The sequence below is a fragment of the Podarcis pityusensis genome, assembly GCF_964106645.2.
Source record: "Podarcis pityusensis genome assembly, chromosome: 5".
Lineage (NCBI taxonomy): Eukaryota > Metazoa > Chordata > Lepidosauria > Squamata > Lacertidae > Podarcis > Podarcis pityusensis.
Genome location: NC_138032.1, coordinates 10589672 through 10606051, shown reverse-complemented (window position 1 = coordinate 10606051; position 16380 = coordinate 10589672). Strand labels below are relative to the sequence as shown.

At 44.3% G+C, this 16380-nt stretch overlaps 1 protein-coding gene across 2 annotated transcripts in view; it reads left to right on the top strand.

The window, feature by feature from the left end:
* The window catches only part of USP13 (ubiquitin specific peptidase 13), a 55011-nt gene that overhangs the window by 3850 nt on the left and 34781 nt on the right, over positions 1–16380 (top strand). For both annotated transcript variants that reach the window (XM_081007910.1, XM_081007909.1), the window contains exon 2: positions 3084–3144. In XM_081007910.1, coding sequence (XP_080864036.1) covers positions 3084–3144 — 61 coding nt within the window. The remainder of the gene's footprint in view (positions 1–3083; positions 3145–16380) is intronic.

The window sequence follows — 16380 nt, the reverse complement described above, 5'->3', positions numbered from 1 at the left end:
GCGATCGGCAAGTCCTAGGCGCTGAGGTTTTACCCACAGTGCCACCCGCGTCCCAAACTTGCACCCAAAAAGCCTCAGTTTATTCACATGAAATGGAGAAGCACCTAACTGTGTTCATCTTAAGTCCACATGCATTTAACCAAACACATGAATTTATGTTTGCTTGCAACGTGTCAAGCAGCTCTCATTTGTTTTACATGTTCAAGAGGAAAACTGAAAGTTGAAGGAGAGTCAGCGATAGATGAGGGCCCTACCCCTTTTATCCTGGGATAAATAGCAAGGATGTTATCTCTAGGAATAAGGTAAAGGGTAAAGGGACCCCTGACCATTAGGTCCAGTCGCGGAGAACTCTGGGGTTGCGGTGCTCATCTCGCTTTACTGGCTGAGGGAGCCGGCGTACAGCTGGTCATGTGGCCAGCATGACTAAGCCGCTTCTGGTGAACCAGAGCAGTGCACAGAAACGCCATTTACCATATTTTTTGCTCTATAGGACTCACTTTTTCCCCTCCAAAAATTAAGGGGAAATGTGTGTGCGTCCTACAGAGCGAATGCAGGCTGCACGGCTAAGCCCAAAGCCAGAACAGAGCTGCGCAGCGCTCCGTCTTGCTGTTCTAGCTTGTGGATGGCTGCGCAAAGCCTCCGCAGGGCAGCGGGGTGCCTTCACCCCGCTGCCCTGCAGAGGCTACAAAGGCTGTGCCCAAAGCCTCAAGCCTTTGGAGTGCAGCAGGAACTCGCACTGCGCTCCGAAGTCTTTGGGTCAGCGAAAGGAACCCGAAGCCTTTGGAGCGCAGCGCGAGGTCCCACTGCGCTCCAAAGGCTTCAGGGATCTTTGAGGCTGGCGATCTTTGAGCCTTCGCACTGTTCCCTGACCTGCTCTTTGGGGCTGGCGGTGGGGGAAAGCAGCGCTTCACTGAAGCCTGGAGAGCGAGAGGGGTCAGTGCACACTGACCCCTCTTGCTCTCCAGGCTTCCAAGGTAGCCACCTGAAGCCTCCAGAGTGCAGCGGTAACTCCCGCTGCGCACCGGAGGCTTTGGGTGAATGCACCTTGAACGGGCCTTGTTTTAGAGGGGGAGAACATGAAATTTCCCCCCCCTGTTATCCTCCTCCTATGGTCCGGTGCGTCCTATAGAGCGAAAAATACGGTACCTTCCCGCCAGAGCAGTACCTATTTATCTACTTGCACTTTGACGTGCTTTCGAACTGCTAGGTTGGCAGGAGCAGGGACCGAGCAACGGGAGCTCACCCTGTCGTGGGGATTCGAACCGCCGACCTTCTGATTGGCAAATCCTAGGCTCTGTGGTTTAACCCACAGCGTCACCCGCGTCCCTATCTCTAGGAATAGTGTTCTATTAAAAACACACACAAAAACCTAATGATCTGGGAATTACACACTGAAGGTGTGTGCAAGAATTCAATGCTTCAAGTAGCTGTCTCAGGATAGCAACATAACCTCAGTACAGAGCCTCCATTTTTCTGGATATGTTTTTGCACTTTGGCAGAATTTTCCCTCCTCTCTTTCGTCCCCCCCCCCTTTTTTAACAATGAGTTGTGTGATAGCTGACAGATGTAGCAATGGAATGGTTGGAGAAGCAGTACATAAGATTTGGTTGTTATAAGAACTTGGAACATCTTCATTGCTAAGCATGATAGACTTTGGGTTATGGGGTCGAGGGTTTTTTATTTGCTTTCTATTTATTTTTGGGATGGCCTTCTTTCGAAAACCTGCCAGTTGCCATAATGTCCATCGAAAAATTGGTTTAGACTCCAATCCTTTTGAGCTTTTGGAAGGATTTAAATGAAAATGCTTGCATTTTGGGTAACAGAGAATGAGATGCAGTACTCGACCCAATAGATCGAGGGTTTGGCACCCATGTCTTATGCATCTAGGGATGTGACGTTGGCCATACCAATACTACAAATATATATCTGTTTCCTACCAGTGTGTCTGTCTTGGCTTCCCCCAAATCATCCCATTGACTTCAATTTGGTGAGTGTTCAGTGTTCTGTGTTACAGACCCAGACCCTCCCTTTCCAGGGACAGTCCTGGATTTGCAGAGGCCCTCCTGGTTTCTGATTTGACCCTGGAATGACCCGATTTTCCTTAGGACATCCCTGTTTTAATTGGAAAAATGTTGGAGGGTATGGCGTTATGTGACCTCCAAGTCAATGAGATAAGTAACTATGCAATCTTTTTAGAAGACATTTGAAGACAGCCTTGTATAGGGAGGTTTCTTAATGTTTAATGTTTCATTGTATTTTTATATATGTTGGAAGCCACTCAGAGTGGCTGCGGCAACCCAGTCCGGTGGGCAGGGTGGTATTATTATTATTATTATTATTATTATTATTATTATTATTAATTGAATAGGGAGGGCATGCAGACCCTTAGTTCCCCTAGAACAGCGGTTCTCAACCTGTGGGTCCCCTGATGTTGTTGGACTACAACTCCCATCAGCCCTGAGCTCTGGCCTTGCTAGCTAGGGGTGATGGGAGTTGTAGTTCAACAACATCTGGGGACGCACAGGTTGAGAAAGGCTGCCCTAGAAGTACAATTACCATGATTTCATGGTGAAAGGGAATTGCTGTTAACCCAGGTTAATGTGCTGTGTGACTTCCTCAGAATGAATCTTGGAGGCAGAGCTTTGATCAACAACTCAAGGTGCTAATTGTCGACTAGGGTACTTGAAGGCAAAGGAGAAAAGAGCTCAGGTACCCTTTAAACAGGTGCATAGGAGAAAGAGTGTTAGCAGGTGTTGCTTGACAGGCAAGGCTAAGAGGAATTGCAGCTGCTGAAATCCCCTCTTCTTAACTATCTGTTAAAGCCTGATAGAAAATAAATACCCTTGGCTGCACTGTCAGCTATGATTGATGATGATTAACACTTTAGATTTCCCTTCACAACAACATTGCAAAGTGGGAAAGGATTCACTGCCATGCAGATTTTGCACTAGACTGATTTGATTCCAGTTTCCTATTTTACTTTTCTAAGTATTTTATTTTTCTTGTAGTGACGTGAGTTAGACTTTTAACCTTTCTTCTTCTTTTTCTCTCCATCTCCTTTCTCTCTCTCTCTTTCTTTCCAGAAAGTAACAGGGGCATCTGGTGGAGCTTTACCAAAAAGGAGAAACACCAAGCTATTTTTAGGTATTGTAAAGAGCCGTTTTCAAACCTTGTTCTGACTAACTAACACAGGTGCATGTTTGAGGTGGGTTTTTTGTTTTTGTTTTGAGTTCCAGTGGCTTTTGTGTATTGTTCTTTTTCACAGATCAAACATACATTATTCTGATGATAAGGGGGGCATTTTTAAAATCACTTTTTTTTTTAAAAAAAGTTCTCGTTATAAGCTTGCAACCCATGGAGACTGCTTTGAAAAAAATTTCTTTTCAATGCTGTTTCTCCTGCTTTCTTTCTGCACCCATCTGTGTCCTAATAACCCTTTGCATGTGTTAATAAATTAAACCTTGAAAAGAAATTGAACGGTGGAGACAGTGTTAGGGCCCAAGGTCAGGGAAGAAGTTTGAAATTGAATTCCTGACTCCAGAGTTGCCCTTGCTTGTTTGGCCACAAGGCTTTTGTTCTCTCATAAGACGGACTGAGTTAGCGAGTTCAATTGGTTTTCAGTAAAAAGGCTTGCTTTTTTTGTTAGAAATCTATTGCCGCTTGCTTGGGGTGGAAGTCTGAATCTGATTTGTGTGTGCATTCGTTTGGCTAAAATCAATTGGACTTGCGCACGTGTAAGTGTACACATTTGTATATATGTGAATGTGTTCGCATATCAGTTCATGTGATATGTATGTGAGACTTGCGACTCTTTTTTTTCGGTCTGAGCTCCTCAGCCTTTTAAGAAGTACAGATCTGAAGGGATGAGGGGGAACCGTGAGGAAACAAGTTAGTTGGGGGTCCCACTCACCTTGAGACTGTGTTTAGGCAAAGGTACTTTAGAAGCCAAAAGACTGGGAGCCAGCTGTAGACTTTAATTTGAAATTGAGTCATTTTTGTTTGGTTTACAGGTCTTAGGTCCTTTAAAATACAACTCGACCGGTTCAGTAAACACACATAGTGCCGGGAGGAAGGTAGGGGGGCTGTTAATGAAAAAGACGAGCCCTATCCTTTAGCAGTTTGAAAGCACGTCAAAGTGCAAGTAGATAAATAGGTGGGAAGGTAAACGGCGTTTCCGTGCGCTGCTCTGGTTCGCCAGAAGCGGCTTAGTCATGCTGGCCACTTGACCCGGAAGCTGTATGCCGGCTCCCTCGGCCAATAAAGCGAGACGAGCACCGCAACCCCAGAGTCGGCCACGACTGGACCTAATGGTCAGGGGTCCCTTTACCTTTACCTTTATCCTTTGACTCCACCTCAATTTTAGCCAAATTGTGTCTCCTCCAGGCGCATAGGTTTGTAAAACCTAGCAAAGATTCAGGAAAAGGTGGCACCAGCTAAGTAGTTTTAAGCATGGGTTACAAAAATCAAATAGTTCAGTGTGCATGGTTTTGCTGCTGCTGCTGCTTCTGTTTGGCCAATGTTATCCCCTTTCCTGAACCAGTAAGTCATATTTGCATTTTGGTGTTGTGAAACTGATCCCCAGCGGTTGATTCAAAACTAGCTCTGCGATGTGTATTGTGATAAATATTAGGGGGAGCTCAGCGATACCTTTTTTTTGGTTTGTGTGCATTTTGAATAAGACCTTGCTCTGTGTTTTCATTTATTTACTGCTTTTTCGGTCTTACAAGAAAATGTCTTAAGGCGGCTTTTAAATGAACTAGAATGAAACAGCCAGATTTTAATTTATTTAATCATGATTTACAAATATAATGAATAAATATAAATGGGTTCAAATAAGCCCCCTCCTCCCCTTCCAATGCCCCTTGGTCCCAGAATGAAGCCTCCCCTGTTATTAGGATTCAGGTTTTGGTTGAGAAGGGGGCCTGTGGTTGCCTAGCAACTGCAGCTCAGCTTACTGCTTCCCTAGAGCTGTCAAAATGGCTGACTGAGGCTGAATGCGGCCTGGCGGTCAGTGGCATGGTCAAGGACAGGCTAGCAGCTTCTGGGAATGCCTGGCAAGCTGTCAGTTTGGCACAGCCTTTAGGGTTACCATTAGGGACAAATTCCTTATTAGTCCTATGGGAAAACTGGCTTTAACTCAACGAATATGTCCTTCTCCCAACTGTTGTTCATGAAGCTCTCTCCTCATTCTCTTATTTGCATTTTCTTTAAATAGATGATTCCAAATGGCTTGACTTCTTTTGTTGTTGTTGATGACGGCGACTCTGTTTTAGTGTAGAGAAGGTGACTCATTAGGACCACAATGTACTACTGGCTCTGCTTTATTGTTTCTGACCAGTTGGACGTCTTCTCCTTTCCAGTTTTTTTTTTTGTGTGTGTGCAAGTTCCACAGAGAAAAATAACAGAGGCACAAGTAGCTGTTCAGATTTCTGTGTTGTCCATATTGGAGGGGTTAACCCCCCACCCAAAAAAACCCTTTTCCCCTGGCTTAATCTGAACAATAGCTTAGTACCTCATCTGAGAAACTTAGATATGTGGAATGTGACTCTTAGCACAACTGAACAGTAGCCTAAATCATCCTCTGTCCTGCCTTTTGATGCCACCTCCTTTCATATTTTTTTTCCAGCATTTAGAGTAGGTTTTTTTTTTTGGAAAATCAGGATTGAGGATCAGGGAAAAGAAACCCTGCGAGCCAAATTAATGCAGCTGAAACTTTATAAAATTATTTCTCTGCCAGCGTGGTGTAGTGGTTAAGAGTGGTAGTCTCATAATCTGGGGAACCGGGTTCGCGTCTCCGCTCCTCCACATGCAGCTGCTGGGTGACCTTGGGCCAGTCACACTTCTTTGAAGTCTCTCAGCCCCACTCACCTCACAGAGTGTTTGTTGTGGGGGAGGAAGGGAAAGGAGAATGTTAGCCGCTTTGAGACTCCTGAAGGGGAGTGAAAGGCGGGATATCAAATCCAAACCCTTCTTCTTCTTCTTCTCCCACACCACCACAATTTATTATTGGGGAAAATCTATTCTTTTCCAGTTCATCAACTAGCCCAATTGTGAGTACAGATGAGATTCCCGCTGCACCAACATGAGCATCATAATTCTGCAACCGACATTTTTAGCTTAGAGAAACGTTTGCGTCTACCTGTGTTTTTCTGCTGCCACAGAGTGACAGCTAAGTGATGTCTAATTGACAGAAATGGGATAGCCTCTGTTATATAGGGTGGGTTTTTTGTGGGGGTGTGAACATTCAACCTACTACCCAACTCATTTAGCACTTAAGCCCGTAAATAGAGATGCTACTCTCTGGAACTGGGAAGAGTGCTGAATATTGGTGATTTAAAGTACCCCTGAATAAGTAGCATAGCATGGGGGGGGGGTAGAGAGGATGCTTTACTTGTGTCAAAAATGCAGCGGTTTTCAGGGGTGCTTGAAATCCCCCCCAACTTGGAAAAAGCAGTAGATTAATCTAAGAAGGGCAGGCAGACTGGTAGTCTACCATTGCAGTTGGCAAAGATGACACCTAGGAAAGTGGTCTTGCCTTGTTTATAATTTTATGTATCCCTGATGACGTATCAAAATGATGTGTGAACAGAGCCCCAGGTTGACCGCAGGTTATTGCAAGAAAGTTTCTGGTTAAGTGAATGGATAAGATGTTGAAAGTTGTTGTTGTTGTTGTTTAGTCGTTTAGTCGTGTCCGAGTCTTCGTGACCCCATGGACCAGAGCATGCCAGGCACTCCTGTCTTCCACTTCCTCCTGCAGTTTGGTCAGACTCATGTTTGTAGCTTCGAGAACACTGTTCAACCATCTCGTCCTCTGTCGTCCCCTTCTTCTTGTGCCCTCAACCTTTCCCAGCATCAGGGTCTTTTCCAGGGAGTCTTCTCTTCTCATGAGGTGGCCAAAGTATTGGAGCCTCAGCTTCACAATCTGTCCTTCCAGTGAGCACTCAGGGCTGATTTCCTTGAGAATGGATCGGTTTGATCTTCTTGCAGTCCATGGGACTCTCAGGAGTCTCCTCCAGCACCATAATTCAAAAGCATCAATTCTTCAGCGATCAGCCTTCAATATGGTCCAGCTCTCACTTCCATAATTCACGAATGTTGAAGGTACTGATGAACAATTGAGTTATCCAGTCTGACAGGGGCTGTGTAATAAAATTTGATTGAATAAAAATATGTAATGGTTTAAGTGACCTGCTTTTTATTAAATGGGGGAGCTGTGGTAGAGAGGCAGTAGCAATTTTGAACTTCTGAATCCCCACCTAGTGAGCTGTATCATTATTTTGAAGATTTTTCCTACAGCTGGTTGATGGTTTGCTCAGGTGCACAAGCGCCAACACTTTCTATCCCTATTTCAAATGTGAGTCTAACCTGGAATTGAAAAAGTGTTGTCTTATATATGCGCATCTTCAATTTGCCTGAACCATTTCCAACATGAACAAATAAGACAGTTGGGGACTAGTTATTTCACTTAGCTGGGGTTGATGCCTATGACCAGTGCTCCCCCCCCCCTAAAAATAATGTTTAGGGGTATGAATACCCCTGCGTCCTCCCAGAAAAAAAGCATTGCTTATGACTGTTTTGCAGGCTTGGAAAAGTTCCCAACGTTGCAAAAATAGCAACGAGGAAGAGAAAATAAAACTAATCACAACGTGTGAGTAAAACAGAAAGGAATTGACTAGCACAGAAAGCAGTATGCGATTAGATTCAGCCTTACTTAATCCCGCATCAAAAGGTACCCGCAAATGCAGCCTGCCAATCCAGTTTGAACATTTGTTGCATTCTTGCTTGTAATGCTCTTTGAGGTAGAAGCCTATTAAGGACATTAAATTCCCTCCAATCCCTTCTGTATTAGAAGTATCCTTAATTGATCGCCTTATGCAAATTTGCAAGCAAGCAATCGCAAAGACAGAGCGGAAAAGAAGGTGAGGTTTCTTTTTCAAATATTCCATATGCAGTGGCTCCCATTTCTTGCCTACTGCCTGTATTTGTGGAGAGGGCTTCAGTCATGGTACACCACCACATACGGTGTTCCTCAGGCATTTGCAGTGCTGGTCTAAAAATTGAAACCTCTGCATCATGGTGCATGATCCTAGCTGTCTATCCAGGGGCTGGGAGCTAATATGTGCAGGCATTTCCTATGGCTGACATTGTAGTGTCAGTTAATCTCAGCCAAGCCTTAACTTGGCCATAGATTCACTGCAAAGCCTCATTCCCCCCATCTGTGAAATGGAAAGAGTGATGCCGTGTCTCACTTATAGGGTTGCTTTCAGCGTGAATGAAGTAAAACCTATCTGAATTGCTGCACTTTTGAAAAGATGCAGTGGTCAGTTGTTGGTTGGGACACTATTTCATTTGGCTTGGGATACCCCCACCCCCCCGTTTCTATTTCATTTTGAGTCTTTAAAGGTGCATGCTGTTGCATGAGTGTCTCGCCATAAAATTAGGCTTCAGGGCCCTGGCTAAAGTGACCCATTCCAAAGTTAACAGCATAGCAGATTCTGGTAAGATGCATCATAAACCCTAAATTGCCCTGCAAGCTTGTTTTTCCAAGCAGGCAGATAATGGTTCCCAGAGTGCATATATTATTCATGGTCAGTTTTTATAAGCTTGATTTGCTGCAAATAGAACTTTCTTCCCCTGAATTCTGACCAAGCAGGCAGATTCCATTTTCTCAAACACCCAATTTTGCTGATTAGCAGTGGTGTTAACCATAATTTACAGTGGTACCCATTGTGGGGCCTCCCCCTGCCCTGATGCTGTTGAACTTCCACCAGCCCCAGTCAGTATGTCCAGTGATTGGGGAACATGAGTTTGACATATATTTAACGTTTAGTTTTATCAGTATCCTTTAATGAATATTGTATTTTCCTTGTAAACTGCTTAGAGGTTCTACTACAATCAAGCAGTACTGTATATAAGTTTTGTTAAATAAAATAAATCAAGGCGTTGCTTTGTGTAAACCACTTTGAGTCTTTTGGTGAATTAAGTGGTATATGAATTTTGCTAAATTAAAAAAAAAATCCAAGAACATCTGGATGACACCATGTTGGCTACCCAATAATAATTCTTTCAATAATCCTGTATGGCAGACCAGAATTGTCTTTGATTTGGCATCCACCTTCATGGTGGTCTCTTATCAGTTTTCTCTGGCAGATGAAGACCCTCCTTTATCAAATGACCCTTCCCACATGTTGGTATATAGAGGCATACAGTTGGTATACCAAGGCTGTTGGATGTTTGTATGTTTCTAACTGGACTATTTGTTACTGCTGCTTTTAGTTAAATTGTGGATATTTGAGAGGCAGTCAAATGTAGGGGTCAGAGTGTTGGACTGGGAAGGCCGGGGTTCAAATCCCCAGTGAGTCCCAAGGCTCAGCATGTGGCAGTGGGCCAGTGACTCTCTCTGGGGGCCAACCTACTTCACAGCATTATTATGGGGACATGAACGTTGGGCGGGAAGAGAACCTTTGAGTTCATTGGAGGAGAGGCAAGACATACCATATTTACTTGAATGTAATGCGCATCTTATTTGGCCAAATTCCGTTGCGAACATTAGCATAGGCATTAGATTGGATGGCACCAGCAAATACTTTTTTGGTTTCAAGGTTTTGAAAATGGAGATGCGCATCAGGTTTGATGGTGCATTGTTGTTGCTTGTTGTTGTTGTTTAGTCATTTAGTCGTGTCTGACTCTTTGTGACCCCATGGACCAGAACACGCCAGGCACTCCTGTCTTCCACTGCCTCCCGCAGTTTGGTCAAACTCATGCTGGTAGCTTCGAGAACACTGTCCAACCATCTCGTCCTCTGTCGTCCCCTTCTCCTTATGCCCTCCATCTTTCCCAACATCAGGGTCTTTTCCAGGGAGTCTTCTCTTCTCATGAGGTGGCCAAAGTATTAGAGCCTCAGCTTCAGGATCTGTCCTTCCAGTGAGCACTCAGGGCTGATTTCCTTCAGAATGGATCGGTTTGATCTTCTTACAGCCCATGTGACTCTCAAGAGTCTCCTCCAGCACCATAATTCAAAAGCATCAATTCTTTGGCGATCAGCCTTCTTTATGGTCCAGCTCTCACTTAGATTCGTGTAAATATGGTATATGTAATAATGAGCAAATGAACACTAAATGGGGTTCTCCCTGCCTCCCAGCTTTCTCATTCAGTCGAGGCTGCAGCAGCTCATACTCTCTGGGATGGGATGAAATACAGGGGCAAAAGGGAAGTCGCACTTGTGCGCGATCCTCTTCTTATCTCCCTTCCTTGAGTGCAGTGGGCATCGTCATTGGGAGCCCAGCTCGGGATCCGATTCATACTGCTATTAATAGCACATTCAGTTGGTAACATCTAAATCTGATCTGGGCATGTCTAGTCAAGCAGCCCCCATTTTCTTTCCCCTTCCAGCGTGTTAGCTTACGCCTCCCTTGTCTGCCTGCAGCTGGGCTTCAGCTGCTGCTTTCAGTCAGCCGGTGGCCAGGCGTTTGTCATCGTCCGTCACTAGAGTGACGTGCTCGTTGAACTTGGCCAGATGGCATCTGAAGGAAATTTACCCTACTGACTGCTTGCCCAAAAATAACAGCTTCTCGGCCCGTCTTCTCTCCCTCTGTGCTCACCCGCCTTCCCCGCAGGCTTACACCATCGCTTATTTTGCTTTGCCTGCTCTCGCCTATTCTTTTTAAAGTGCGGTTTTGGTGACCTTTGTTTGTGACTCTTCTGATGACGGCACTGTTTTAAAACTGTGGTTCTGATTCACTGAGCTTCCAGCCCAGTAGAAGGGAATTGCAACGTACTCTCTGCATTAGCTTTTTCAAACCTTTTAATAAGTTTATCTGGCAGCAGCTGGAGTCTTCGCTGAAGGGGAATAACGGAGACCCTCTCAGTGCTACCCAAACACCTTGAAGCGCTCATCAGTTTTGGAAGAGAGTTCTTTATCAAAATGGCTTCTGTGTCATAGAAGGACAGCAACATCCAGTGAATTGTTCAGTTTTCTGTTCCAGCATTTTGAAAGAAAGATACCCATTTCATAGAATTGTAGAGTTGGAAGAGACCATGTGGGTTATCTAGTCCAACCTCTTGCAATGCAGAAATCTTTTGCCCAACATGGGGCTCAAACCCACGACCTTGAGATTAAGAGTCTCATGCTCTACCAACTCCACACACATTTTAAGGGATGGTGAATTTAAATTTATTTCAGGTCTCTTCTATCTATCCCTTCATAAACTAGAAAAAATTGCAGGGCTCAGCAGGGAATTTCCAGAGAGCAGAATCCTGTAAACATTAATTAGATTAAGGTCAATTATATTACGCCCTTGCAGTGGTACCTCGGGTTAAGTACTTAATTCGTTCCGGAGGTCCGTTCTTACCCTGAAACTGTTCTTAACCTGAAGCACCACTTTAGCTAATGGGGCCTCCTGCTGCCGCTGCACCACCGGAGCACGATTTCTGTTCTCATCCTGAAGCAAAGTTCTTAACCTGAGGTACTATTTCTGGGTTAGCGGAGTCTGTAACCTGAAGCGTATGTCACCTGAAGCGTATGTAACCCGAGGTACCACTATACTTGAGCAAGGAAAACTTGAGTACCTGAGTATCAGTAACAGGGGCAGGAAATCTCAGGCCATGACCCTCAAATGTGGCCACACTGTCTGGCCCTTGGACTCTCTGCGAGTCCGTCAAAACTAGCCTACTGTACAAAGGTAATGTTTACATTTGTTGCTCCGCCCACCTCTGACTCCGCCCACCACTGGCATGTGGCCCTCAGCAGATTGCCCAGCAGGAAATGCGGCCCTCAGGCTGAAGAAGGTTCCTCACCTCTGTGCTAAAAGGTTGAGAAGTTCTACCTTCTACTAAAGGAAAAAGAGATGGATCCCGCAGCCATCTCTGATGTGTAAAAGGGACCCTTGTATCATCCTTCACAAATATCAGCTATCTTACAAAATATATGAAAATCAAAGAGGCCCATCATAACAATCATGCTGAGCTTATGTGAAGTGATTTATGTGAAAATGTGCAGTGTCTTTTTCCTCACTACACACAGTTTGGGAAAGATCTTGGAGATCAGGTTCCAGATCAGGTTCTGGCTAAGGCGTTTTTGAATTACCAGCATCCTTGTTTGCAGGAGCGAGCATGGTGTTGTTAGGTTGTTGTTGTTGTTGTTTAGTCATTTATTTGTGTCCGACTCTTCGTGACCCCATGGACCAGAGCACGCCAGGCACTCCTGTCTTCCACTGCCGCCTGCAGTTTGGTCAGACTCATGCTGGTAGCTTCGCGAACACTGTCCAACCACCTCGTCCTCTGTCGTCCCCTTCTCCTTGTGCCCTCCATCTTTCCCAACATCAGGGTCTTTTCCAGGGAGTCTTCTCTTCTCATGAGGTGGCCAAAGTATTGGAGCCTCAGCTTCACGATCTGTCCTACCAATACTAAAATATAGGTTTCAGATTACTAGTCACCTGCGTGTCTGGGCACCAGGAATTTTTCTAGTACTGAAATATTGTAGAATTTTAAAAGCACTTTTGTCAATTCCAAATACGTAGCCTGCTTCCTGAAACTTGATACAGCTTTTCCTCAATGAACGTCTTATTTCCCTAGCACATTTAGCATGATTAAAACTATATTGTAGAAGTTTCATGTTCCCTTCTAAAAGAACCCTGTGAAAGAGATCATTAAGCTCATTTCTCAAACTCATCCGGTCCAGGAAATAGTTGCTTGCATTGAAGAAACACTTGAACCCAAGAGTTCCATATGCAGCACTTGTTTCCATTGGACTTTTTGACTCGTAAATTGTCAGAAGGGACAACGCTGTAGCATTTATAAAATAACTGAAATGCTGCTTGAGACTTGAAGACCAAGATCCTAATTTCCCATAATTGCTGGGTAATTCAAGGGATTAGTTAGTTGACTGAAATAATAGAACCTTTCAACTCCAGGTCACTGCTTCACTTCCTGATGGGGGTCATTCTTGCCAGCAAAGTAATTAACATCCAGTTATTGGAAAGTATTCTGACTTTAAGTAGGTGGAATTCCCATGTTTCCATTTGGAATGGACCCACATTTTATAATGGGTGCGTTATGCCAATAATGAATTGTCCTCAGTAGTTAATGAAGTGAAGAAATAAAAATATTGGCCATTGTGATTGAAAAGAGCTTGCCACAGAGAGCAAGCTCATCCTTTCCCTTCTTTTAGGTCAAACAATGTGTGGAAGATAAAGAAAAGGGTCTGCAGTCTGAAAGTTTTTTTGTTCCTCTGGATAAATTGGCCATATACAGCTCATTGCATACTTTAAATCTGAGATTGTTCATGAAGGGGTGTGCATGTAATTCAGGTGTCTGAATTTTTGGCAGCTTATTTGGAATTGTGTGTGAATTAGAGGGTCAGACTAGATAACTCAGTTTGCGTTGTGAAGGAACCCTCCCCCCTCTAATATTACACAACATAATACTATTATTTCCTCCATGGCAGAATTGCTTTCTGTTTAGTCTCACCAGGGCTTAGCCCCAGAAACTCTCTTCGCAATGGCAGGAGTGAGACTGAGAGTACCTCTGAGCAAGTACAGTTTTTGTTATTTCTTTGTCTTTTGTCTCTCCCACAGCCCCAAATCGCAGCCTGACTCAACACCTAGGATTAGGAGGCAGGCTGTGCCTTTGAGTTTAGACACTGAAGCTCAGGATCTCCTCTCTCTAAAAGAATGAAAGTTTACTACCCGTCTTCTCTCCCCCTTTCCCCCCAATCTTATACTGTATACAACATTGAACTCTCACATCAAATATAACCGATCTGTAAAAAGGACTTCATGATCTGAAAACTGAGACAATGTATGTACTTTTGAAACCCAAGTAAATCATTAATAAAAACTTTTTTTTTTTAAAGTAGCCATTACACTTGTGTATACTTTCCGCTTTGCATGTAAGTGTTGAATTGTGGGAGATATTTGTTCTATTAGGTATAGTGTTTCATCATTACCTTTTGGCTAAAATAAATATGATTAGTTTTAGCAATTGGGAGAAGATTCTGTAATTTCATTCCCCAATAACTGATTGAGCATCCTTTCATACATGGGAGCTGGTGACTTCTTCTCTGATTTTCCACCCCGTATGGGAATGGGCTGTTGGCGAACTAAACAAACTATGGTCTTTTAAACTGTGGGTTTTTTAAATTGGTTTTTGATTGTTACTGTGTTACGTACTTTGTGTTTTTGCATTGTGAACCGTTCCGTGAGCCTCAGGTGAAATTCAGTCAATGAGTGTGAACTGGGAGAGAGCCACGGTTATTACTCTGGTTGCATCTGGTTGGAGTTGTTGCAGCCTTTGCGATCTTGGAAGAAGCATAAGACTGATTCCTGGTACAGCCATGGCACGACCCCTGGCTGTATTGATGACCCTGGGGGGGAGTTCCTAGTTGATGTGCATCAACAGGGCTCCCCCTACTGGTGGTTAACCCTTCTGAGACTTCCTGTAGGCGGTCAGGAGTCAGATATAGTCGGTTTGGTTCCAATGCCTAACCCAATACCACTCACATTCTGTAACCAATAAAGTTGTGGCCTTTTTTAGCCCATTAACCTAAAATACTTGAGTCAAGTGTCTTTATTCCAACTAAGGGGGAGGGTTCAGGGTGCCTATACAGTGGTACCTTGTGTTACGTACTTACAGTAATCCGTTCTGGAGGTCCCTTTGTAACCTGAAACTCCTCGTAACATGAGGCGCGCTTTCACTAATGGCGCCTCCTGCTGCTGCCGTGCCGCCGGAGCGCGACTTCCACTTGCATCCCGGGGCAAAGGTCGCAACAAGGGGCTTCTACTTCCGGGTTAGCGGAGCGCATAACCCGCAGCATTCGTAAGGGGGACGGTACGTAACACGAGGTAGCACTGTATGTAGGAGAGCTGGGGGGTGGGGTATAGGAAAGGGGTGGTTGGCAGAGTGGGCAAAGGAGAGAACTGACCTTGAGCGTCTGCGTGGTTCATATTGAACTGGTATTGGGGAAACCCAAACTGAATGTACTGTTTTTGCAGCACATTTATTAGCAGAGTGAATGGAGCGATGGATGATTGTAGTCTGGGGATTGACAAGATATATTGGAGTGTTTGGTGTGTATTGGCAGGAAGAGTGACATTGGATGAGCTTGTGAGTATTGTCTGATTTGTGCTTTTGCCATAGGGAAATTAGTAGTATTTAAGAGGGATTCTGGATATGATGTGATTGTGTGGGTGTGGCTGAGCGCTGCATGTTGTGAGTCAGGCCTTGGCAAGAGGGGAGGGATCCCTGGTTCTTAAGATATTTTGCAATGTGGTGCCATGTTTTTTTTCTTTTTGTGGATTCTAAATTTTGTTTGGTATTGTAGTTCATCAGTCTCAGTATTTATAGATAGGGATACAGTGGTACCTCAGGTTAAGTACTTAATTCGTTCCGGAGGTCCGTTCTTAACCTGAAACTGTTCTTAACCTGAAGCACCACTTTAGCTAATGGGGCCTCCTGCTGCTGCCGCGCTGCCGAAGCCCTATTTCTGTTCTTAACCTGAAGCACTATTTCTGGGTTAGCGGAGTCTGTAACCTGAAGCGTATGTAACCTGAAGCGTATGTAACCCAAGGTACCACTGTATTGTATTGTTGTAACCAGCTTATTTGTTAACATTTGTTTATATAAAATATATAAACATTTGTTTATATATTTGTTTATATATTACATCAGTGTACAGGGGGCTGTACACAGTCAGAATAAGAATTCTACCCTAAAGGGCATACAGTCGAAAACAGCCAATATAAACAATACAGTAAAAAATCAATAGTTTAAAATGTCCAGTTCACAAACCATTGCACCAGCTATACTAAAACAGCCACCCACAACTGGAACCAGAAGTCTTTACTGTTTAAGGCCAACAGGGATTGCTTGGCTGATGGATGAAACTTGGTTTGCATCTCTGGGCGATGGCTCCCATAAGTACATACCTGAGGAGTGGGAGAAATGAACATAAGCTCAGAAAATATGCTGAAGTCTTCCAGGTGTTTCTCTCTCACTCCAGTCCTCTCCTCCAGCAAGCCAAGAGGCTGCCTTGGTATTAAGTGTTGTAGATACAGTGGTGCCCCGCAAGACGAATGCCTCGCAAGACGGAAAACCCGCTAGACGAAAGGGTTTTCCGTTTTTGAGTTGCTTTGCAGGACGAATTTCCCTATGGGCTTGCTTTGCAAGACGAAAATGTCTTGCGAGTCTTGAAAATTTTTTTCGCTTCCCCCCCCTTTTTCTAAGCCGCTAAGCCACTAATAGCCTTTTAACAGCTAAGCCGCTAAACCGCTAAGCCTTTAATAGCTGCTAAACCGCTAATAGCGCTAATCCGCTAATCCGCTAATAGGGTTGCTTCACAAGACGAAAAAACCGCTAGACGAAGACACTTGCGGAACGGATTAA